The sequence below is a fragment of the Poeciliopsis prolifica genome, unplaced genomic scaffold (genome assembly GCF_027474105.1).
Source record: "Poeciliopsis prolifica strain line A6 unplaced genomic scaffold, Auburn_PproV2 SCAFFOLD047, whole genome shotgun sequence".
Taxonomy (NCBI): domain Eukaryota; kingdom Metazoa; phylum Chordata; class Actinopteri; order Cyprinodontiformes; family Poeciliidae; genus Poeciliopsis; species Poeciliopsis prolifica.
The window spans coordinates 2,199,594-2,223,370 of NW_026562422.1; the positions used below are offsets into that span (position 1 = coordinate 2,199,594).

At 41.9% G+C, this 23,777-nt stretch overlaps 2 protein-coding genes and 1 long non-coding RNA gene across 10 annotated transcripts; 2 read left to right on the forward strand and 1 right to left on the reverse strand.

Annotated features, from left to right (window-relative positions):
• Positions 1-1,477: 1,477 nt before the first annotated feature.
• Positions 1,478-7,839, forward strand: asmt2 (acetylserotonin O-methyltransferase 2). The gene is made up of 9 exons (XM_055057127.1): positions 1,478-1,853; positions 1,972-2,059; positions 3,309-3,483; positions 4,222-4,351; positions 5,184-5,252; positions 5,335-5,453; positions 5,542-5,679; positions 6,494-6,616; positions 6,946-7,839. The coding sequence occupies exons 2-9, from the start codon at positions 1,979-1,981 to the stop codon at positions 7,155-7,157; spliced, it is 1,047 nt and encodes a 348-aa protein (XP_054913102.1). The 5' UTR covers positions 1,478-1,853; positions 1,972-1,978; the 3' UTR covers positions 7,158-7,839.
• On the reverse strand, positions 5,031-6,532 carry LOC129377284 (uncharacterized). The gene is made up of 2 exons (XR_008607895.1): positions 6,170-6,532; positions 5,031-5,609 (listed from the first exon to the last, which is right to left on the reverse strand). It is a non-coding gene; the product is annotated as an uncharacterized LOC129377284 (long non-coding RNA).
• Positions 7,840-8,171: 332 nt separating the features above from the next.
• Positions 8,172-23,482, forward strand: jade1 (jade family PHD finger 1). 8 transcript variants are annotated; one of them, XM_055057121.1, is made up of 13 exons: positions 9,540-9,844; positions 9,937-10,008; positions 10,926-11,008; positions 12,256-12,387; positions 12,757-12,824; positions 14,670-14,827; positions 15,729-15,940; positions 17,036-17,247; positions 18,071-18,238; positions 18,390-18,506; positions 19,431-19,895; positions 21,357-21,474; positions 21,582-23,482. In XM_055057121.1, exons 2-13 carry the CDS (start codon positions 9,956-9,958, stop codon positions 22,625-22,627), a joined length of 2,832 nt encoding a protein of 943 aa, XP_054913096.1. In that variant the 5' UTR covers positions 9,540-9,844; positions 9,937-9,955; the 3' UTR covers positions 22,628-23,482. The 8 variants fall into 8 exon arrangements, with proteins under 8 accessions (XP_054913101.1, XP_054913094.1, XP_054913098.1 ...); XM_055057119.1 differs by lacking the exons at positions 9,540-9,844; positions 9,937-10,008 and adding an exon at positions 8,290-8,478; XM_055057120.1 differs by lacking the exons at positions 9,540-9,844; positions 9,937-10,008 and adding an exon at positions 8,311-8,478 and having other exon boundaries at positions 15,756-15,940.
• Positions 23,483-23,777: the final 295 nt, after the last annotated feature.

Genomic DNA, 23,777 nt, shown 5'->3' on the forward strand with positions numbered 1-23,777 from the left:
TCCCCAGGAAAAAGAACTTACTTTATGTGATAAAATATGTAATAAAATGTGATTTTTTTTTCTTTTTACCCTAAATTTTAAAAAAAGAAGGAAGAAAAAGCGGATTAAACAATCAATTATTCATGATGGGAAGTGGTGTTGAACCTTTGACCTCATTCCCAGTAAACCAGTGGGTGGCAGAGCTGGACTGGCTGCTGATTATTCAAGCAGAAAGACTAATAATGCAAAAATAATCATAATGTCTGAGGCTCAATAGAGAGGTTCCAGAAGAAGTTCTCAAATAATGCATCCTGCTTTAGTCGCATCAGTACGTATTAGCATAACTGAAAAAAAATAGAACATTTGTAAAAGTTATATTTATAGTTACATTTCTTGCCAGTCATCTCAGAAAGAAACTGAGATCACAGAGTTTTGTTCCCTGTTATTTTGGTGATCATGGCTTACAGACAATGAAAGCCCCAAATACAGAGTCTCGGAAAATTAGAATATAATACAGTGGGATAGTGGAAAGTCACAGTGTGACGCCATCATTTGAAAAATAAACTCAAAACACTAGCTAAAGCTACTAGCTTTAGGTTAATGACGCCTGATATTTTCTATTTGACTTGTCTTTTTTTTTTATTGCAAACACAAGAGACAAGTTCATTTGTCTATTAAACATTTTATTTAAATACACAAATAAAGCCAAATGAGCAGGGCAACAATTCATACGCTACTAAGAAAAAACCAAACAAACACATTTTTATAAAGTTCTGTTCAGATAAAGTGGGGCATGAATATTAAGTTGCCTTCTCCACTTTTGAGGGAGTAGAAACTGAAGTGTTGATCCTATGAAGAAAAATGTAAAATGCCATATTTAGTTTTCAGCAGAACAAATTTAACTTTTAAGGATTAAAATTCTTCGAAAGCTAAACTATGACATGGGAAAGTCAGACCATAATAGCAATGATCCTGTGGAGTAACTTGCGCCACAACAAATAGCCATTAACTGGTTACTAGGTCTCCTGTTCTGAATGTTTCAGAAAATAGAAATATATGCAGGTCCATTTGTTTTAGTCTCAGTTGTTCTTTGTCATTAATCACTTCATATTAGTTGGAAAGTTATGTTAGTTATTTACTCTGTTGCATTGGGCTGCTTCTCAACAACGGTTTAACAACCTAGTAGGCAGGAATGCACCGGTATGAAAAACTGGACTGATTCTAGGTAGAAAAAGCCTGTATTTGTGTATTTATTATCATACTGGGGTAAGAAAGAGAAAATGACTAGGTGTTTCCAAAAATTGTTGCTGGCTTTTTTTTAAAAAAATCAGCAACATTTGTGTAAATTTTTTGTCAGGGTAGATTGTACAATTCTAGAAATTGCATTATTTTTTATTTTTAATGTGTTTGCTGTTTAAATGTAACATTTATTTTGTGTGTAAATCTTATTCATTTGGCTCTTAGGGGACTCCATACTCTGACTCGTCCTCTCTCGGCCCTTGACATGAAGAAGTAGTTCTGTGAGCTCGCGGCTTCGTCCCGCAACCACGGCTCCACAGCGCCCCCTCCGCTCTGCTCCGGTTAAACGCGGCACTGCAGCGACTGCGGGAGTCTCGCGTTCGACCCCCCGACCGCCAAAGCACGTCGAACCATCACCGCTCCGTGAAGCCAACGGGGCTTCCCGGGTCACTTTCAGACGGCTCCGGAGCAGGAATGACTCTCTTCCATCTCTAAGCGGTCACTCGCCACTTGTTTCCTCCCGGCCGCTGGACCGGCTCCGACGTCTTGCCAAACTGCGCGACTTGATATTAGTCAAGGATAACAGCGGCTACGATTTTACCCTCAAAACAACGACAGCTTGGGAAATTGGCTTGGTAAGTTCCGAATAATAGTCATTGGTGTGGTGTGTTTTTTGTTTCTCCTGCTTTGCTCCGGTCAGACAGACAGACAGTCAGTCAGTCAGTCAGTCTTTATGTGTCTCTCCTCCACCAGGGCAGCCATGGCAGAGCATCTCTCTCAGAGTGAACTGGACTACCCGTTTAAACTCCTGGAGTATTTCAACGGCTTCAGAGTGTCAAAGGTAAAATCACGGCGTGACGGGGAATCACATAACCGCGCGACGTGCTGCACATAGACGTCTTCAGGCACTTCGTTTACAGAGCGTGATGTTTTACTGGACGAATGTTCACATAAAGAAGAGGAAAGTTCAATTTAAAAAAGCTCATGGTTTATGTCCAGTGTCTTCAGAGGAACTTTCTGTATGGTTGGACTGAACAGCCACTCAGTGAGGAGGAAACCATGGAAACTTTAAAGAGAAAAAAAAAAAGTCACATTGCAGTTTTCCAAACATGTTGATCTCATTGTTACATTTGGAGGAAAAAAAGAAAAGGGAAACATTAGCCAGGATCAGTGGCAGTTTCTGATATGGGCGACATGGGCAACTGCCCAGGGCAGCACTGGTGGAGGGGGGCTGCATCCTGTTTGGAGGCATTCAACTTCCTCTGGCCGGGATGTTAAAGTTTGGGCGCAAATGACTGACTGACTGGTCAGTGACCCTGACCTGGGGGTGGGCAACCTGTGGCTCTGGAAACGCACGCGGCTCTTTAGCGCTGACCCAAAATGTTTGAAACTGGAAAAAGATGGGGGTGGGAAATATATGTTTTATTTTCCTATGGTTTCTGGAGGAGGACAAACACGACACAATCATTCTTAGCGTTTTCCAGTACTATAAAAATGTGCAGAATAGATATTAAATTTCAACATTTCCATCAACGGAAGATTTGCGTCAAGGGTCCACCAGCAGCCCACCATGTTTTTCTGTAAAATAAATAAATAAATAAAAGAAGTGACAAAAATTTGGAGGAAATATTATGTAGAAATGACAGCATGTGAGGCTAACTGGCTGGCACTGGGTCGGCGCAATTGGTGCAACCCATTTTAGTAATGATATGGCTGATTTATTGAAACCATAACGTCCCACCTGCGGCAACTCTGTTGCCTAGAAGTTTTACTTCTATTGGATGACTTTTTTTAAATTTTTTTATCTGATGTTTTTGATCCACTTTGCTGTGTGACTCAGTTCCACCAGGCCTGAAAAAAACTACCGTTTAAAAAAAACAAACACTTCTATCAACGAGCAAAGACTGAATCTAAAGGATGCCATAGATAGAAATCTAAGACTAAATCCCTCATTGCTTTTTCGGTATCAAATGTTTTCGGTAGGCGAAACTGACTGAGGGGAAAGGAAAATGCTTGGTTGTATTTCTGAACACAAAGCATCTCTGTGTAACGAAGAAACCAAAAGATGAACCCTACGCCTGTGTCCTCAGATGATATTCTCGGCCTGCGAGCTCGGCGTCTTCGACCTCCTGCTGAAGTCCCAGGACGCCCTGAGTGCTCAACATGTGGCGCAGGAACTGGGCACCAGCGTGGACGGGATGGAGCGGCTGCTGGACGCCCTGGTGGGCATCGAGATCCTGGAGGTGGAGAGGGCCAAGGGGACGGGTGAGGAGCGGGAAGACCTCCAATAACCGATAACCTTATTTGAATGTCACTATTGTTATTATTAGAGCTATGGCTGTTTCTGCACAGATTCTTCATCTGTTTGGAAGATGATCAGAACTCTGTTGCCTCAGTCAAGAAAAGTGCATGAGATGAAAGTTTAAAGCAGGAAAATATCAGATCGTAATGGATACCTGACGTACATCAGAGTATTAGGCTCAGACGAAGAGATGTTTTTTTTTTCTTTGAAATGATGAGAATAAACTTTAAAAAATTCTGAGAACAAATCACAACATTAGCAGAATGAAGACGCGATATTACGGGAAGAAAGCCACATAGTTATGAGAAAATAAAGTTGCTTTAATGAAAGAAGGCTTCAACAATTCTTTCTCTAAAATAGACAAAGTCATTTACGTAATCGTTTGAAAGTCCTGCCATTGATAATAATCTGAGTCCGATATGTCTAAAGATGACATATGTGTAAAAACCCAAACCAAAGTAAAACTTCACAAGACGCTCAACGTTCCTTGTTTGATTTGTTTTTCTGGAGAAATTCTCATAAAATAAAAAGGAATATAATAAATTTACTCTGGTTTATACAATGATTCTCATTTCTCCTAAAATTATGATTTCCTCCTCAAAGTGTAAAACTAAAATTTAGAATGACGTAGACATGGTGGGCTTTGGCTTGCCTCTCCGTCTGAGTTCGGTTTTCCGTTGTGCCTTTGTGTGTGAACCCAGCTCTGTACAGCAGCACAGACGTCGCTAACCTTTACCTGGCCAAAGGCAGCGCCAAATCCCTCCACGACATGATCATCTACCGCTCCCAAACCGTCTACCCCCTGTGGAACAACCTGGCGGACGCCATCAGGTCAGTGGCCCGCCGCCACGTCACATAAACATCTGTGAGAGCAGGAGGAGGGAAAACCAGGCAAAAGCATTCCCATCACATGCAGTTTGATGCAGTTTGTCCTGGCTCAGACACAAACCTTATTCTGTTTTACTGGGATGTTAGAGGAATGAAAGGAAACCTACAAATTAAAATCTGAAAAGTGTTGCGCATGACGCATTAAAACGAGCTCGATCATTTCCATTCTGATGATAGAAGAGCAATTTTCTTTTCAGAGACAAAATAATCCTTTGTAACTATAGTTTTGCTTGTGTGTGTTTTATATTCCTGTGTTATTGACTTTCTTTTTTTGCTGTTTGTTATTTTGGATGTTTACAGTACTATGGGATTATCAAAATATTACTTGAAAGTGGTCTCAAAAAAACAATATTATTGCTTATTGCAATAATTGAGAGGAAAATATATTGTCCAGTAAAATTTATTATCTTGACAAATTGGTTATTTAATGAAACAAAAATCTAAGGCAACTGATTTCATAGATAACATGATAAAACAGGATCAAAATCCAAAAGACCTTGTGTACAATAACAGCTAATTTATTATTTTATATATTTGTATGAACTGTAATGCTAAATCTACTTGATGATATATTTTATTTAGTTGCAAAAAGCAAATCGAAGAAGAGCCCACACTTGTTGACTCCTGACCCACACCGGGTTCCAAACCTTTATTTTGGGAAGCTTTAAATGAAACCATGTGGTTGTGGCATGATAAAATGTGAAAAAGTTCACGGGGTGTGAATGCTTTTGCGAGTCAGGGAGAACGAAACGCATTCAAGCTTGATGTCCTGCAGGGAGGGGAAGAACCAGTATGAAAAGACCTTCGGTTTTCCATCTGGCCACTTTTTCCAAGCTATTTACAGGTTGGTGCTCATCTGACTGCTTAAAATGCTTCACTGGTTCATCTCCAGTTTGCGGGTGACAGTAGAATGACTTCCTCCCCAGGTCTGAGGAGGAGATGCTGAAGTTCATGGGGATCATGAGCTGTCACTGGGTTCTGGACGGACACGATGTCGTGACGGCGTTCGACCTCTCCCGCTTCCAGAAGGTCGTGGATCTGGGAGGTGAGGACTCGCCACCCGTCCACTTCTCACCGCCTGCTGCGTTGTCGGTGGCTGTAAAGGTCTGCGCTGTGTCTTCAACAATCCCCAGGTTGCACCGGTGCTCTGGCCAATGAAATGGCGAGAGCGTACCCCGCCTCGTCCGTCACTGTGTTTGACCTGCCGGAGGTGGTGGAGGCGGCTCAGAAACATTTCAAACAGGAGGACAGCGGCGTTACATTTCAATCAGGTAAACCAGAATATTCATCATTATTGAACTCCTCATACTTTAAAACTCTGGTTTGAAGTGCTCTGTTTTATTTTTCTGTTTTTATTTACTATATATATATTTTTTTAAATAAAACATTTAATATCTCAACATAAGACAAATTTAAATCAAAGTTTCCTAAGACATGCATAGGAATGTGTGGTAGACAAAACATCTTGGAAGCTAAGTAACATTTGAAATCGCGCTTTATAAAGTGGATTTTGAAACTGAGAAAGTCAGCTAAAGTAAACGCCACACTAATCCAAACACCAGTTTAGAAAGTTCTGGGATGGATTTTCTATCCTAAGCTAAACCCAACTTAGCTAGCAAGCTAACTTGTGCTTACTTCAATGGCAAAGATATGCTTTACTGTACAGCTGTGTCTCAGCACAAGGAAACAGTCACAGTTTTTAACTCATGACTAAATAAACTTTAATCATTTTTTTACAACAACTGAACTTATTACTGTTACCTGGTGGAGCTGAGAATATTCCAGAAGACGTGGCTTCCATCTTTGTTGTCTTTTCTCTTTTGTTCTCAAGGCTAGAAAAACACCCGAGCGACACAAACTAGCAGGAAATATGTGAAAATATTCAACACACTCAATGTGTTACAACGTTCACATGTTCTGGATGGTTTTCTATAGTATGTCCAGTCAGAAATATGAAGTAATTTGGTGACGAAATACATTTTGTGTGAATATACAAGAAATACTAAAGTAAAGAAAGAAGGGAAGAGAGAAGAAAAGATCTAACAAATTCCTTCTGCTTTGATCTGTTCCCTCGTCTGCATGCAGGAGATTTCTTCATAGGTGAAATTCCTAGTGCAGACTTGTATGTGTTGGCCAGAGTCATTCATGACTGGCCTGAAGAGAAGTGCCTGGAGCTGCTGAAGAAGATCTATGAGACTTGCAAGCCGGGTGAGTTCCCCCGTAACCATTGGCTGGCCAATGAGTCGTCTCTGATTTTCTTAATTATAGGAAATCGGCCCATATTTGACACTACTGCGCGTGTTGGTAACAATCTTGCCAATTTAGAGACTTTAGTGCTATATTTAATGACTTTTCAGATGAAAAAAGATCAACATCTGCTTGAATCGGAGTCGGCAGAGCAGGGCTTTTAAAGATCGATTATCGGCCAGAAAAGTGGAATCGGTTCACCATACCAGGAACACGAGTTATACGAGACTGGTGTCATTTAAACGGAGCAGGTGTGGTCAGCTCAGTGCATTTTGTCGTCCTCCCACCAGGTGGAGGTGTCCTGCTGGTGGAGGCGCTGCTGTTTGAAAACAGACGAGGGCCCATCATGGCGCAGATCTTCTCCCTCAACATGCTGGTGCAGACGCAGGGCAGGGAGCGCACCCCGTCCGAATACACTCACATGCTCAACCAGTCGGGCTTCCGCAACATCCAGATCTGCCGGACCGGGAAGTCCTACGATGCCATCTTGGCCGTCAGATGAGCACGGAAATACTCTGCGCGTCCCGATGGGGAAACAATGAGAGCACTGGTTTAAAATCTTGATTTAGAGTTATGAGATGTTGTGTTGGGGGTTAGGAGACGTAAACGTAAAACTTGAACCTTTGTCAAAAGAAATCTTGTTCACTCAGCTCTTGGATTTGGGTCATAGTTCAACCTTCTCACCTTCTGTGATCCACTTCCTGTTCACTGTGACAATGCCTGGCTCCTTCTTAATCTGCATATTAATCAAGTTCCTCGTTGTTTGTTCAGAAAATAATTTCCGATTATTCATCACTGTGACACTGTTTACTACCAGCCTCTTGGAGGTGCTTTTATGGTTCTACTTTAACCTGGTGCTACTTTGTAAAACTTGGTGCAAATCCTTATATAACTGAACAAACTTATCTACATTTAAAGACTGTTTACAGTGTATCGGCTTCAAAAAAGCTGCAGATGGGTGTTCATGTTGAATAGAAGGTTATAAAACAGTTCAGGAGTGGAGGTGAATTCTGTTTGTGTATCAGTGGTTCAAGTCTGTATTTGAAAAATCAACAGATGGGTCACAAATATCCTCCTTTCTAAATCAGCACATTGTACTCCGAGACTGTTTCTGTGTCCCCTAGAAATTAAAGAAAGCTGTCATATGCATTGCAAATTTCCCTTTATAAAATGTAGAAAACTTTTTTTTTTTTTGGTGACTGACTATGTATTCCTAGATTTTTTTCTATATTATGATACTCAAAAACATTGCTTCATTTTAAAATTCTTCTTAGTTTAGTCATTTATGTACTTATGATTTCATCTCATTATTTGAATCGGTAACGGATCTCATTTCACAGCTTATAGCTGTCTTATGAAGTTTCTGCAGTGAAATGAGCAAATTCTTCCCTGTTTTGCCAGTTCATCTTTAACAATAACTTATTAGTTCAGTTCAGCCAGCTTGAAATGAACCAGTCCATGTTCATAGTTCACCATAGAAACATTTGGAGTTAACATGAATTAAGTGTCATACACACATACAAAAGAATGATGCTCAAATGTAGTGTATCCACACTTAATTGTTGCACATAGTGAATAAGGGGCTTGAAACTGAACCCGAGTTAATCCTCAAATTTGATGGACAACTATTGAGAGTGGTTGGAGGGATTCTGCTGCCATCCTGCGGTGAACATGCGCTCCTGCAGCCCGTGCTGGGTAACCTCCTCCCCGGGCGCCGCTGCTCTGTGTTTGTGTATGTGGAATGCGGGTCAAGCGGAACTCAAGGCAAAAACTGCGCTTCACATCAAACTCAAACACCGGCTTGCATCCCTCGGACGTGTTCTGTACGTACCGTGCTATTTTCGTAAACCGTATGAACCTGCGTGCATTTGTTAAACATGTTTATATCGGGGGCATTTAACTGAGTTTATATTTCTGTTATGGTCGCACGAGCAGTCCGCTAGGAAAACGCGACGTCGTCATTTAAAATGGCGCCAAAGATTAACCTCAGCCAGTTCATCTTCGATAAACACACCTTACTGTAACCCGCTTTCGTAGCCACACAAATAACGAAACCCTGGCTCTACTTTGACGAATACCCATCATTCACACGCACATTTTAACTTTAGAGAAACGTGTTTGAGTGCAAGTTTGACCCCTAACCTTTGACGGATAGGAGGCTGTTTCTGTTTTTGAAATGAGGGGCACCGTGGAAGCTATGCTAGTGGCAGCGGCTCGCTGCTAACAGCGTTGGAACTGACGTTTGTTAGCCTCCTGCTAACGAGCTAGCTGCGGTTGCTAACACGCAGCACCGGCTGAATTGTGTTTCCACTCTTGAAAACCTTCGTAGTTAGAAGCGGTTTGTTGTATGTCATGTTGTTGTGATGCAGTCTAACCCACTGTGTATGCACTTTAATTAGAAAAACACAGTAAGCCTGAAGATATTTCCACTTGATGCACCGGGAGTGGGTGGGCCCTTAGGTTGCATAACGGTATGGAGGAAAAAAGCAACCAAGCTGGTATTCGACAGTATTTATTTTCCGTTCTAAACTAACAAATGTGGATGGCGTAAAAGTAACCCCCCCTAAACAGTATTGATGTTCACAAGTATTCTCTTCGCATGCAAGATGAAGTTAGACCAAGTGGAACGCAGATGTTTACTACATGTAGCTGCCAGTTACGTTGGCACCGTCACAGTCCTGAAGCTGGCGTCCGATTCGAATCTTCATCTTCTGCATTTTACTAAAGGATTATTCTGATGTTTATCATCCCAGGACACACTGGAGTCCTGAAATACTCAACAGTTCATGTCCAAACTTGCATGACTTTTATTGAATTTATGAAAACAGGGAATTAGTCATCCTGGGATGCTTTTTGTTTCCATTTTCTGTTACTGATGAGCACGTGAAGTCACAGAAAATTGCCTATTAATTTTTTAATTAAATTTTGACAAATTCAAATGTGGCTTCATCAATTCCCCAAAAAATATTTTAGCGAATCTGTAAATTATGTGGATTGTTTCTCTGTCCTGGTCAAATGTTCACAGTGTAATTCAGATGAAGCCTTTCTGATGTGTTCTCAAGCAAACAAACAAAACAACAAGAGCCTTTTTTAAATGCTGCACATTAAATGAAGGTTTTGAAAGATCACAAGCTGTATTTCATGCAGCGTGGCAAGAATTTAGAATAATTCTGCTCCGGTTTGGTGTTTGTAAGTCGTGTAGTTTTTCCACTGCAAATTCAGAAATATTTTATTGATCCCAAGGGGAAACTGATTGTTGTTGTAACTCAAATTAATTCAAGATTCTTCAGAGAAATACAGATGGTGATGGCTGTGGGCAGGAAGGCAGTGGGCAGGAAGAATCTCCTGAGGCGGTTTGTATCTGAGATGTCCTCTCTGTTTTTAGATCATGTAGTGACTCGTTCACGTCTGATCATCCTGGGCGTTTTAGATTCTGACCTGTAATCGAATCAGATTTTAATCTTGAGGTTTTAAATGAAGCGGTTTGGAGCCGTCAGTCAAGACCAGAGACTCCGAATCGGAGGCCAACTTCGGCATCGGTTGTGGTGCCTGCGTGCAGGACGAAGGGGCGTCACACAAACCGGAGCTAGCTTCGGTGTCCTAGCCTAGCATGCTAATGTAGGGTTAGCACCTTTCCTCGCTGGGCAAACCCCCTCCCCCTGGTATTTTTCCACCTTTCGGGGTATATGAGTCAATGCTGATTTTTTTTATTTTTTATTTTTTTTACTATGTGACGTTACGTTGGGTCCATAAGTCAGTGCGGCGCCGCGCTGTTTACGTCGCGCGGGGAAACGTGTGGAAAGTTACCTTGGGTGTGTAAACATTCGTGACGCCGTGTAATCTCCAAGGAAACATGTGATGCTTGTTTTTAGTGTCGACCCACTTCACGTTCCGACGTTAAAATGTCCACCTCCAGTGAGCAGAAGTGATCAGACACCGAGGGGAGGCGTTGGCGCTGCTGGCTCCTCTGCGAGGCTTCTGGAAACATCCCGCTGTTGATATTTTGATGCCTTGCGATGTTGCGTAATCTCACTTACTACCCATTGAAAACTAACGTGGACGTGGAGCCCAGTTGACCGATTGCGTACTAACCGTCTGCAGGTCCCTTTTGCATCGCTAATGTTTGTCCCTTAAGTGTTTAATATCAACATTTGTTTGCCTTGATACATATTTTAATTGTCCAGGTATTTGTCTTTTCAGATTGTGAAAGGGTTTTTTAGTGTCCTCTGTTGTGGTTGTTGTCGCTTGACATGGTGGGTTTTGTGTGCAGAGTCCTGATGCCGGAGCTCCACAGACAGAAGACCATGAAGAGAAGCAGACACCCCAGCAGCAGCGATGACTCGGATAATGGAAGTAAGCAAACCTGCCTCCTCTGAGTCACCTGAACAGAGCTCTGCTGTTGTTTGCACCTCCGTGCCAGAGTGTGCACTCTAAAGTACATTTGTGCAAATGTTTTAGTTTTTTCTTCAGCACTTTGCAGTTATTCCTTCTTCTGTGAGTGAAAATAGCATGTTTACAACAGTAATGCACTTGCATAGCAAGGATTGGAGTCTTAAAAATCTTTCAAACTTGACCTCTTATTTTACATTTAATCATGTGCTCAATCAGAACGTTTGCTAATTTATTCCTGGTTTAATTTTCTTTTGCATTAAATACATTTCTGCTATTGCAATGAAAATCTTACATCCTCCATGACTAACTTATAAGGCGGTCTATGTTTTATAGTGTTTTGCTTTTAAACAGAGCTTTTAAATAATTAGAAAACTTATTTTATTTTTTTCCTTTTTTCTTTTACCCTTCCACAATTACGTAAATCTGTAAATGAAAAATAAATATTCTAACCGTACTTAATGTTTTAGCTGATCTTTGGTTGTCAGTTCTCTCCAGCTGAAATATTAGCACACAGAACTGAGACTGTCACCGCTCACAATAACAAATCTAACTGGACAATGAATTGTGCCAGAAATCATTGCAATAAGCAATAAGATTGTTGTTTTGAGTAACGTAATGATATAATGACGCAAGTTTGCTCTCTCAAAGATTGATAAACTAATTTAGGAAAGAACTAGAAGACATTTTGAACATCCAAAAATAAAATAGAACAATAAAAAAGGAACTAAAAACCAGACACAACCGAAACTTTAAATAAAATAGACTATTAAACATAATTGCTTCATCAGAATGGAAATTATGTAGCTCATTTTAATTTGTCACCCGATTAACTGATTAATGCGTTCATGCATGTTCTCTCATCTTCCATATAGGCTTCCATGTAATGTTACAACCATAAGAGAATAGATTATATAATTTTAGCATCTCTGGCTGTTCTGTGTAAACAAAGTGAAACTAATATTTACGCACACACAAAAAAAAAATCCATTATGCCGTAACTCTCTCATGCCTCATCACATGAACACATACATTTCTACTGAACCCTCAGTCACATAAGAGCTGCAGTAATTCCCGGCTTGTCAGCTGTTGCATGTTTTTCTCTGCTTAAGCTTTCAGAAATTGCGTAAGTGTCCTTTACATTGTTGATCTTGGACCCACTTTACTGGTTTGCATGTTTCTGTCAGAGTAAGTCTGTACTCCATATTTAGGATGTAAGAAAAGAAAGAGAAACAGGGTCAAGAAACGGACACGGGTAAAAACAAAGCGAAGGAACAACGTCCGCATGAGACGCAGGAGACAGACTAGGACACGTGTTTGGACCTTTAAAGACATCCTGACAGGTCAGACAGGCAGACAGGCTCCAGTAAGACCTCAGTGAATCAGTTCAACAACACCTTGTGATTTGTTTTCTGTTATCATTCTGTTGTTAGCTGTGTCAGGGCATCCAATTTCCCTCTCTTATCAGAGAATACAGAACAATTTGAAACAGTTTGCAGCCGATCAGAGTGCTTTCTCTGCTCTCATGTCTTTTAAGTTCAGACTTAAAGCCCAGTGTTGTCAAGATCAGATTGGGAGCAGAGATATCAGTTGAAGTGTTTTGGCTGCTCAAACAGACGCTGAGGCTCATCTTCGATCCGTCCTGGAGGAAATCCAGACGCTTTCCAAGCAGAAAAAAAACCTGCAACCAATCAACTCTTGTTATGTTTCAGGTAATTCTACCTGCTGGTCTCAGCACTCATCGCAGCACCGGAGGGGAACCGGGCAGAAACCCTCTGAGGTAAGACAGCTTGGTCGTATTACAGCAAACCAACAGGCCCTTTTCACATACATGCATTTCATTGTATTTTATGGAATAAACCAAGAAAAGTAATGCATACGAGCCTAAAATCTACAGAAAAAGTGGAAAAATCTTCCTAAAGAAACCATTGTTGAAGTCGTGTTTGCACAACAAACATGGAAGAAGTTGTTTTGCTCAGACGAAAGCAAAATAGAAATTAAGTGCACAAACACTTGGACTGCTTATCCCCCATGAACGCACCATCCACACAGAGACAAACGGTGGTGACAGCATCGTGATATGCAGGAAGCTGGAAGGAGTCGATGAGAAGATGCATCTGGAGCGTGGTTTAAAAATCACTCTAGATTCTCCACAGCCAATGTGACTGGACTTGAAAGTATTCAGCAAACAGATTGAACAAATAACTTCCAGACAGAGCTGCTGTAGACAGACACAATGCAGTGAGAGGCACTCCCATACATTTTATAACCTGGCCGATCTGCTGACCTATACTAGTAGAAAAAAAACAAAACACTTGAATAACTTATTACTGTAATTCTATCAAAATAATCCACGCATATGTGGTTGTGACTGGACAAAATGGGAGAGTTTGATAATGCAATTTATTTATTGAAACATCAGTAAAATGAGACTTTGTTGTGTTCCACTGGTTTCATTGTCCGTACAGCAGGACTCACTATCTAAGACCCACAGAGGATGAAGGGTCCCACTGCTGGAAACATTTCTCCTCTTATCTGCTCTACAGTCTGGAGTGTTAGTTCCATGCAAGCCACAGCCAATTAGATCAAAGCATAGCAATAGCTCCTCCCATTTCAGCCTTCTGGTTGGTTCATCCACAAGGCGCAGGATTCAAACACTTTGGCTTTAGTTTTTAACTGTTTTGAGGCTTTAGGTTTGCTCAGAGTGGTACTGAGAAACTTGAACAAGTTTTAAATACTATAATCAGCTCACGTAGTCACGTCAGAGGACTATAGACACGCTGCATGTTATTGTTTACATCTGGAAATGTAAAGAATAACATTTGTTATTGGAGGGCATGCGCACAATGCTGGAGGGCAGAAAGACTATTCATTTAGTTTCCGTCTACGGAATTCTGTCAACAACATGAAACCTGGATATTTAGGTGTTATTAATTTAGTGCAGTGCGCCGCCACAAATTGAAAATAACGCCGAAAAACCAGAGAAGAACAACTGTGTTCTATACAGATGCGTTTCCATAGCTGGCTGAGCTGTCCACAGTCAGATTAAGTTCTGTCAGGATTCAACACAAAAAAGTCATGCAGACATTTTCCACATAAATAACACTGTCTGTTTCAGTTTTGTGCTTTCAGGCTTGATGTTTATTTTGCGACTATTAATAAGTAATTGTCTGAATACAGTGGTGGTTAATTAGCTAATTTAAACATCTGTTCTACTGATCAGTCAGAGTATGCCTCTTTTTCTTTTTTCTTTGTTTCCGTCTGTCTTCCTTTCTTTCTTTCTGAACTGCACCAAAACACACTGAATTCTGCACGTCTTCATGTTAAGATTGTCAAAGTCAAGCTAGCATAACTGACCCACTTCCCTCTTCCTTGCTATTTTTAATTTTATTAAAACATTTTCCTGACTGACTAACTGTGCGGAACTTATAGAAAACATTTTTCTTTTCTCTATCACGCATACATTTAAGATTCACTGTGCTATGTTGACAACATAACCAACAGTAATTACTGACAACGATCAGCTTTTTGGCCTCCGGCTTTTAATGTGTCTGTAGGAGGAAACCAGGGCTGGATAAAAACAGTTCTTAAAACGGATGGAGATGATTCTCTTTCTGTCTGGCAGGTTTTTAGGACAGACTTCATCACAGCCATGAAATTACACGACTCGTACCAGCTGAATCCAGAGGATTACTATGTCTTGGCTGATCCATGGAGGCAGGAGTGGGAGAAGGGTGTCCAGGTCCCTGTGAGCCCCCAGTCCATTCCCCAGCCTGTGACCAGGTAGGCCAACTGCTGACGGGAGTCTCTGTTTATCTGTCATCTTCCGTCTGGGGCTGGGCGATCAATCGATTTTAGCAGTTTACCAAAGTTTTGTTTTTTGAACATTTAATTTGAGGAAAATCTGAATTTTAAATTTGTTATTTTTTTCACCTTTGCTCTCCTTGTGTTTCTATATTTAAAAGTGATGTCAGCACAGCCAGGGTCGCCATCTTGTTTGACAAACGTGTTTTACAGCTTCTGGTTATTTGGACTTTGAGTTCAGGCCAGCTCTATAACGCAGTGTTGGGCCAGGTTCAGAGTTTAATTTATTAATTATTAGAATACAGTCATAACATTAGGAGGACAGAACAGTGATTTTATGACAACTACAACGAGAAAAGTAACAATCAATTAAAATGAGGAATGTTGAGCATTTTATACTTTAAGTTTTACAGATAATAATCAATAGAAAAACTTTTAACACATCAGCATCAAATTATTATAAGTATCAGAACTTTAAAACAATTTTGTAAACAACTGAGTCTATTTCAAAGAACCACAAACTGGTGACATCAGATCCTGATAACTGTCCAGGCGCTTCTCATTAAAATAACTTTTCCTTGAAATTTTGAAAGTTTTTAAAAATGTTTTAATCACTATATTCTTGAAATTGAGCAAAATTTCCAGTAGTTTGGCGCTAATACTCCGCCGTAGAACTCACAGAAGGGATAACTGAAATTAAGAAATTATTTGATTGTCTTTTCTGTCATTTATGACTACTTTTTTTAGAAAAGGAAAAAAATACATCAGTTGGCATAAAAAAATAAGATTTTATTTTTAAGCTCGCTCTACTTTCATCCCATGGTGCATTGAGCAAATTTCAATTGGAAAACTAGTTCAACTGTTTTTTCTTTTTGTTTAGCATTTACTATATTATGGGTGTACGTAGAGTTCTGGCGGAGAAGGGGAAGGAGGTGATGTTCATCAGGCCTAAGAAGCTGATCCGGACGTCGGGCACGGAGGCGCTGGGCTACGTGGACATCCGCACGCTGGCGGAGGGGATGTGCCGCTACGACCTGAACGAAGAAGACGTGGCCTGGCTGCAAATCATCAACGAGGAGTTTGCACAGATGGGTGAGCTGCGGACTCCACAGAACAGCCCAGAAATCCATATGATCAATAATACAAAAAACAAAAAAGCTACTCAAAGACGCCGTAGACCGATCCAACCGACCGATTCACATTTGAGCAAACAGAAAAGCAGACGAATCTGTAACAGAGCAAACCTCCCACATGACGTTAGCCATCGCTATCTAGTTAAACATTAGCTTCAGAGACAGTCTGAGCTTCCCTGTCGAGATGCGCCACTACACGCCTGATCCAACGCAAATCATTTTAGTCTGCACTGAGTTTTTATTTGTCACTTATGAGTCAAATTAAGAGTAAAAATAGTAAGTCAACGAATGGAAACACATGCTGGAGATAAGTAGTTATGATAAAAATACTGCAAGCATGGATCAAAAATACACACTTCCATAAATGATATGAATGTCTTTATTAAGTCTTATCTTGTTGACTGTTTTAAAACATATCTTTAAAACATGTTTTTCCAAATCAGGGTTGAATTGTTCCCTACTTGTTGGTTTTGCTGTAAATAACCAACTGAAAACAATTGTCTTATTACATAAGTAATCCTATTTTTGCTCAGAATGTATATAATCCCGTTCCCTCAAAAAAATGTTTCCACCGCATCAAAAATGGTTTAGGGTGTTATTATTTTCGGTATCGGTAGCAAATTTCAGCATGGTGTCGATCCTGCTCTGCAGCCGCTCACTTTTATTTCTTGCCTTCAGGAATAATTTAAGATATTTGCATTTTGTTTTTTTGCTGTGAGAACATCTGAATGTTTCCTCAGAAAGGATCGATTTTATGCTGTGATTAAAAGCTAGTTTTCTTCGGCTCCAGGCATTTTGGCAACGTGGATAAATTACTGAAAAACAAACATGAACGTGTGCACACGCAGCCCTTTTCCGGGGATTTGTGAATGGACATGTCCCAGGTTGTTGTAGAGTAGGTGATAATGGTTTCTTTATAGTCCAGACTTTACACTGATGGATGCCAAACTCACCGTCTGTTAGATGGGTTTCCGTTTCTTTCATGACATCCAACTAAAACCAAGACGCGCACATGACAAGGAAGAAGCTGATTGTCACTAGCGTGTGTTTGCAGCGATGCCGCCGCTGGACGAGAACACCATGGAGAGAGTAATGGAGGAGTTTGAGCACTGCTGCCACGAAAACATGACCCACGCCATGGAGACGGAGGAAGGGCTGGGCATCGAGTACGACGAGGACGTGGTGTGTGACGTTTGTCAGTCGCCGGACGGAGAGGACAACAACGAGATGGTGTTCTGCGACAAGTGCAACATCTGCGTTCACCAGGTCAGAGGTCAACACTGGAACCACTGAAAGCAGAGTCCAACCTCAAGGTTTATATTAGGGCTGGACAAGAAATGATTAATATATACTGTAATCGACACATGATCAATATCAATAGGTAATAATCAATGTATAGAACAGCCACTGAACTCTGATCCAGAATCCCACAGCATCTGGGACTCTGTGGTTACCTAGCAACAACTTACCATCGCTCCTCACAACTGCTTCAAAATAAAAACAACAGCGTGGATGAAACAGGAAACGTCACGCCTCTAGTTTGGCTTTCTGTCACAGATTTCAAAAAACTAAAATAACATGTCAATAATTACCTAAATGGATTGATATGAAACATTTGGACTTTATAATAGAGCCATATCGTCCAGCCCCACTTCATATAGTTCTTACATTTTGAAAATGTGAAATATTAAAGGTTTTATAGCTCATATTTTTATGAAAGCTGGCCTTGATTTTCACATTTGGTTGTAAAATGTTGACAGACTTGAAGTCATAGACTCTGTTGGTCTATGAAAAATCCAGGTACATGTATTTCAATTTTGGTCCATTATTTTGTTAACAGGCTTTTTATGTTCTGGATATATTTGGTATGTTTTGAAAAGAAAGCAGAATCTGAAATATGACCTCAGTGCTAAAGGTCAAAACTTCACATTTTGATCAACAGTGGAGAAGTTATTTAATCACACCGAGGGGCTTTTATTTGAGTTTTGGTGAACATTACAATGAAGTAAAATGTCTTATTTTGATTTAATTAGGTGTGTGTGTGTGTGTGTTTTGAATTCCTCCCTGTTTTCCGGTTGCCCGTAACCAGGCATGTTACGGCATCCAGAAAGTGCCAAAAGGCAGCTGGCTGTGTCGGATCTGTGCGCTCGGCATCTTCCCAAAGTGCCAGGTGTGTCCTAAGAAGGGCGGAGCCATGAAGCCGACCCGCAGCGGAACCAAGTGGGTTCATGTCAGCTGTGCCTTGTGGATCCCAGAGGTGAAGCTCCGCCAATTCTACTCATTCTGTTCATCATCTGGGGCGATTTCTTTTCTTTTCTTTTCTTTTCTTTTCTGTTTTTGCAGTTACTACTTTTTTCATTCATATAAACTTGTGCTGGCGTGCGGTTGCGTGTATCTGCGTGTTCCAGGTGAGCATTGGGAATCCAGAGAAGATGGAGCCGATCACCAATGTGTCCCACATTCCCAGCAACAGATGGGCTCTGATCTGCTGCCTGTGTAAGGAGAAGACCGGAGCCTGCATCCAGGTAGGCCTCTCCTCTCCAAACCAGCCTGGCTACCGGTTTCAGTCAGAACATGGAATATTCTTATTTTCTCCTAAACTGAATTTAGCGTGCTCATTATCTGTGATCCATAATCATCAAAATGACAAGAACTAAAGCCTTGAATTAGGGGCGATTATTGTAGCAATCGATTATTTTGACGATTAATCAGAACAAAAACTGTTTTTTTTTTTAAAGGAAATTAGAAATACTTTTTTATTTTAAGTGTTTCAATTAGAAATACATTAAATATCCAATAAACAAATTAGTTTTTTAAATAAGAAAATAAACACATTTTGTTGTCTAAAATTGCTTTTTTTTTAGCAAACTCTTGATCATCTACAGCTAATAAAAACCCACCTCTGCCCTTTCTGCTTGACATAGTGTGCAGCTGATCTATTAAGCATTTTCTGGATTAACTGATTAATAACTGAATAGCAAAATAATCTTAGTGTCAGATTTTGTATTTTGCAGAATTTGAACCAGGTGAAGCTGAAACTGCCACTAGAGGAGATCTGTGTAGAACATAAGTAAAGACAAATGTTTTTACTTTAAGTGCAAAGTTCATATATATATATATATATATATATATATATATATATATATATATATATATATATATATATATATATATATAGTATAGTTTTAGATTAGTTACACTGTTCTTTCAGTAAATAGCCTTTCTTTTGAGTCTGTGTGCTCCAGTTAACCATTGATTCCTAAATTAGTTGGCGATTGTTTCAATAACGATTAATCGTTTCAGCCCGACCTTGAGACATGTAGAATCTGTTGAATGTTCAGTCTATATATCGAGCAAATGGTTTTAGTGCAGAGCGAAGGCCGTCTTTAATGAATGCATTTTCCGGCGTCAGTCCGTCTGAATCCGTTTCGTTGCGATTTGCTCTCCAGTGCTCTGCGAAAAACTGCAGGACCGCATTCCACGTGACCTGCGGCCTCCAGGCCAGCCTGGAAATGAACACCATCCTCACGGAGGACGACGAGGTCAAGTTCAAGTCGTACTGCCCCAAGCACTCCGGTTTCCAGGGAGACCTGGCGCAGGACGAGGGGAAGGAGGAGGCGCGGGCGAACAGCGACCAGGAGAAGAGGGTCAACCTCCGCAAACTGAAGCTGCAGGAGATGGAGGAGGAGTTCTACCAGTTCGTGGACGTGGAGGAGGTGGCCAAGAGCCTGAAGCTGGCGCCGGAGGTGGTGGACTTTGTCTACCAGTACTGGAAGCTGAAACGCAAAGCCAACTTCAACCAGCAGCTGCTCACCCCCAAGAAGGACGAGGAGGAGAGCCTGGCCCGGCGGGAGCAGGAGGTGCTGCTGCGGCGCCTGCAGCTCTTCACACACCTCAGGCAGGACCTGGAGAGGGTAGGTCTCCACTCGCTCCGGATGAAGACTCACAGGGCGGCCGGCAGCAGAGGCAGGGTTAATAACAGGAGGAAGTATCACAGAAACATCTGAAAATAAATGGGAATAAATCAAGTTTTTCAGCACAACGTGTTCCTTGTGAATTCTAAGCTAGATTGAAGAGGGACGCAGGCAGCACCAGAGCAGGAGGAGAGGGGAAACAAAGTGTTTGACAGAATATTTACAGCAGTCAGATTTCAGTGCCCAGCCTTCCTGCAGTTATCATGGCCACAGATGGGAGCAGATAAACAGTTTTCCTGGAACGGTTAGTTGTTTTTCTGACATCGCAACATGTAGCGAAGTGTACACAGGCATGATTGACAGCGTTAAGACCCGCCTTCAGTCATCTTTTGAGATCCCGACTCATTTTCTTTCAGAAATGATATTCTTGGTTAAACTAAAATAATGTTAAACCCAACATGAGCTTAAATAATTCACAGCCCATGATCCATGTGGACCATGTTGGATTTGACGTATTTCCAAGTTAATAAAGATATGAATGCTAACCACACTGACGTAAGATGTTAGCGACTCCAACTCACACTGTGTAACGTCTCCCCTGATCCCACTATAAATAACTGATCAACAGCCAAACCCTGTGTGGGGTTTTTCATCTGTTTTAGGGTCATGTTGATGAATCTCATTGGTTTTGCTCAATCAGGTCGACTTTCTGAACTATGGAGCAACATGAGCATCAAAATGCAGGACTTGTTCTGACATCTGGATCAATGAGTGATGAGCAGGAGGAGAGATTCCATCAGGACAGAAAAGAGTCTGAGAATTTATCAGAACAAAAACGCAATGTTTGATTTATATCATCAGTGGTTGTTATTCAATTTATAGGAATCCAAGTTTGTAGCATTTAATTTATACACTCTGTTAGAAAGCGTTTTTTTTGTCCTAAAACCGTTTTTTGGATGAGAAATATTAATGGAAATGAACTGATGGTTTAAAAAAAAAGGAACTTAGTCAGAAGATGATTTCTCTGAATGAATTCAGAATAAAAACCTGATTGAGAAAAATTGATGTCGTTTGCGGTTCAAAATGATCCTGATTCATTTGAAAAAACATCGACGACTTCCAAGAACATGTTTTTGTAACCCAGTGTTATGAATGGCAGCTAACTCACCGTAGCATTTTTGTGTGAAAAGCTTATACATGAGCTTAATTGACAGCGCTAAGACCCTCCTCCTTACTCTGATTGGTTGTTTTTCCGTCCAGAGCCGTTCATTGCTACAGATGGCAATAGTAGCACTGGGACTGGCCAGACTTTTTTTCAAACAAATGTGTAAAAACAAAAAACTATTTTTAATAAAAGCGACGTCCTGCAGCTTTAACAGTTTGTTAGCCTGACCGCGCTGTCCACTCAGAAGAGGCAGTGTGTTGCTGTGGAAACGCTGACTGTTGCTGCTCCCCCTGCAGGTGCGCAACCTGACCTACATGGTGACCCGGAGGGAGAAGATGAAGCGCTCACTGTGGAAAGTCCAGGAGCAGATATTCCAGCACCAGGTCCGCCTGCTGGACCACGAGCTGCTCAACGGTGAGTCCAGTCCAACGCAAGAGTCCCGCGCGCTGAGCTACAATTAAACCACACTTCACTAACCAAAGCTGGCAGTCACTGAAGCTGTGCGTGGTTCTGCGTTCCAGGTGAGCCGTCTGCTGAGGACCTGGAGAGGCTCTTCTCTCTGGGTTCCTTCTCCTCTGACGGAGGCCAGTCCGGCTCCTCCTGGAGCAACTCCGGCCTGAAGAGCAAGCGAAGTTCGCTAAAGCAGGAAAGGAGGAAAAGCCTGTCGGACTCGCCAAGCGTTCACAGGAAGGACGGCGCTTGCAGCCCGCTGGACATTAAAGACAGCAAAAGCTCCCACATCCAAGAGGCTGCGGCCACAGAGTCCAAAGGCGAAGCCAAAGTCCTCCAGCTTGAAGTGAGCAAGGAGAAGCCTTTCCTAAAGCTCCAAAAGGTCATTCAGGAACACGCCTCAGTGAAGCTGCACAAGCCCGAGAGCAGGAAGGGCCCCAGGAGAGAAACCCCGGGACCAGAGTATGAAGTGCCGGGATGCCACAAGCAAGATCCAGAGCCGGAGGAACGAGGGAGGAAGAGAAGGAGCGACGTTTCCGAGAGCTTCCCCTGCCAGCTGAAGAACAAGTTCGGCTCCAAGCATCTGGATAAAACCGTCTCCATCCGGCTGGTCGACATCAGGAACTCTGACTCCGACGAGTATTTATTTGACGACGCCGCGACCAGAAGGAGCGTCGCTTCGCCGGACGCGACACCCAACACTAAGTTCAAACCCAGCTCGGTTTCAGACGCCTCCAAAGCCAGCAGCTGGCTCAGAAAAGCCGCCGCCGGCGGCTCCCACGCCCCCAACGGCTCCGCGTCCGGACACCTGAAAGGCTGGGGGAAGTTCCGGATCCCGAAGCGGGCCGACAAGCCTCCGAGCGCCACGGCGAGGGAGCGGGAAGAGCTGGAGCCGAGCGACCCGCTGCTCAGACCGCTCACCAACGCGCCGGCGTACCCCAGAACGCGGCTCCGGTCGGGTCCGGAGGCCGACGGCTACAACTCCGACTCCAAGCCGGCCGACGGCGAGCTGGAGCCCTGCCTCAAGCGATGCCACTCCCACGAGCTGAGGGGCGACTCGTCGCTGGGGCGTCGCTACGGCTCTGACATTATCCGCCGCGGCGTGCTAGCATCCTGATAAGCTACACGACGCTAATCAGAAACGAATGACTGTCACTCTTTGTACCTTTATTTTGTCTAGAAATCATAAAAAGAACAGATGGAGGAAGAAAAAGAAAACAACAACAAAAATAAACAGAGCTGATATTTATTTTTTATTTGTACCATAATGTAAAACTGGGAAATATTTGACTTTATTTTGAGCTAGTTAGTTTATTTTGGATTATTATTATTATTTTTTTGTTTGTTTAGGTAGAAACTTGTCAAGTTGCCACTTAAATCGCTTGCTCAGATATATACAAGCAAAAGCATCAACTAGGAAGATGTTGTGATTGTTGCTTGGGACCATAAACTTGCAATGTCATTTGTGTTTAACATAGTATTATCAAAGTGGACCGAGTCGCTCGCCGGTCCGGCTCCAACATATAATCCTGATCCTGTCAGCCAGTTGGACTCTGTAGGTCTGTTTATTTCTTCTTCTTTTAACCAGAAATCATCAAATCTTCACAGTCAAAAACCAGGAAGTCCAGCCGCCCCTTTTTCTTCAGATTTAGTCTCATCAGACTGCAGGCGTCGCGCCGAACGAACTGGGAACCTACAGAGGAAATCAAAGAATGATGTTTTACACGTCATCAGCACTTAAGTGTAATTGAACTGCGATCGTATCCATCATGTGCCTAACTTTTATTTGAAGCGTTTGCACTACGAGAGGATGGCACAGGGGGGGAGGGCACGAGAAGAGATATTTTTACACTGAAAAATGACAGAAGCATTTTGTACCCTCGGCCGCTGCTGTACTACTGTTATGCAAAAGGAGTTCTTGTGAGGGGGCTTGTTTGGAAGAGAAATTAAAAAAATACTCTTAAAAATCAAATGTGTGTGACGACTGAGAGCTTCGAGACAGATTCATGTGGTGGTGCACTGATTGTGTTTTTTGGTGCTGGTTTCCTTAATTCTGGGAGTTTGGTGATCAGTTGATTTTTACATGTGAAGCTGAGTTTATCAGCTGATCCATAAGGTCTAAAAATCAACACTGTCCTTTTGCTCTCTGGTGAGAGGTTGGGCTGACAGACCGGCCCACCGGGTCATTTGTTTTTATCCGTCTGGAGAAACTCCTCGTAGTTTAGTACTTTTGTTTTGCTTTTCTTTTAATTCATGAAAGGACCTTT

Excerpts from the sequence above, each read along its gene's own strand:
- asmt2 (XM_055057127.1), top strand. The coding sequence starts at position 1,979 with ATGGCAGAGCATCTCTCTCAGAGTGAACTGGACTACCCGTTTAAACTC. Across the intron at positions 3,484-4,221 it reads GGAGAGGGCCAAGGGGACGG|CTCTGTACAGCAGCACAGAC; the intron begins GTGAGGAGCGGG and ends GTGTGAACCCAG. Across the intron at positions 4,352-5,183 it reads AACCTGGCGGACGCCATCAG|GGAGGGGAAGAACCAGTATG; the intron begins GTCAGTGGCCCG and ends GATGTCCTGCAG.
- jade1 (XM_055057119.1), top strand. The coding sequence starts at position 8,327 with ATGCGCTCCTGCAGCCCGTGCTGGGTAACCTCCTCCCCGGGCGCCGCT. Across the intron at positions 12,388-12,756 it reads CTTTAAAGACATCCTGACAG|GTAATTCTACCTGCTGGTCT; the intron begins GTCAGACAGGCA and ends GTTATGTTTCAG. Across the intron at positions 19,896-21,356 it reads TCAGGCAGGACCTGGAGAGG|GTGCGCAACCTGACCTACAT; the intron begins GTAGGTCTCCAC and ends CTCCCCCTGCAG.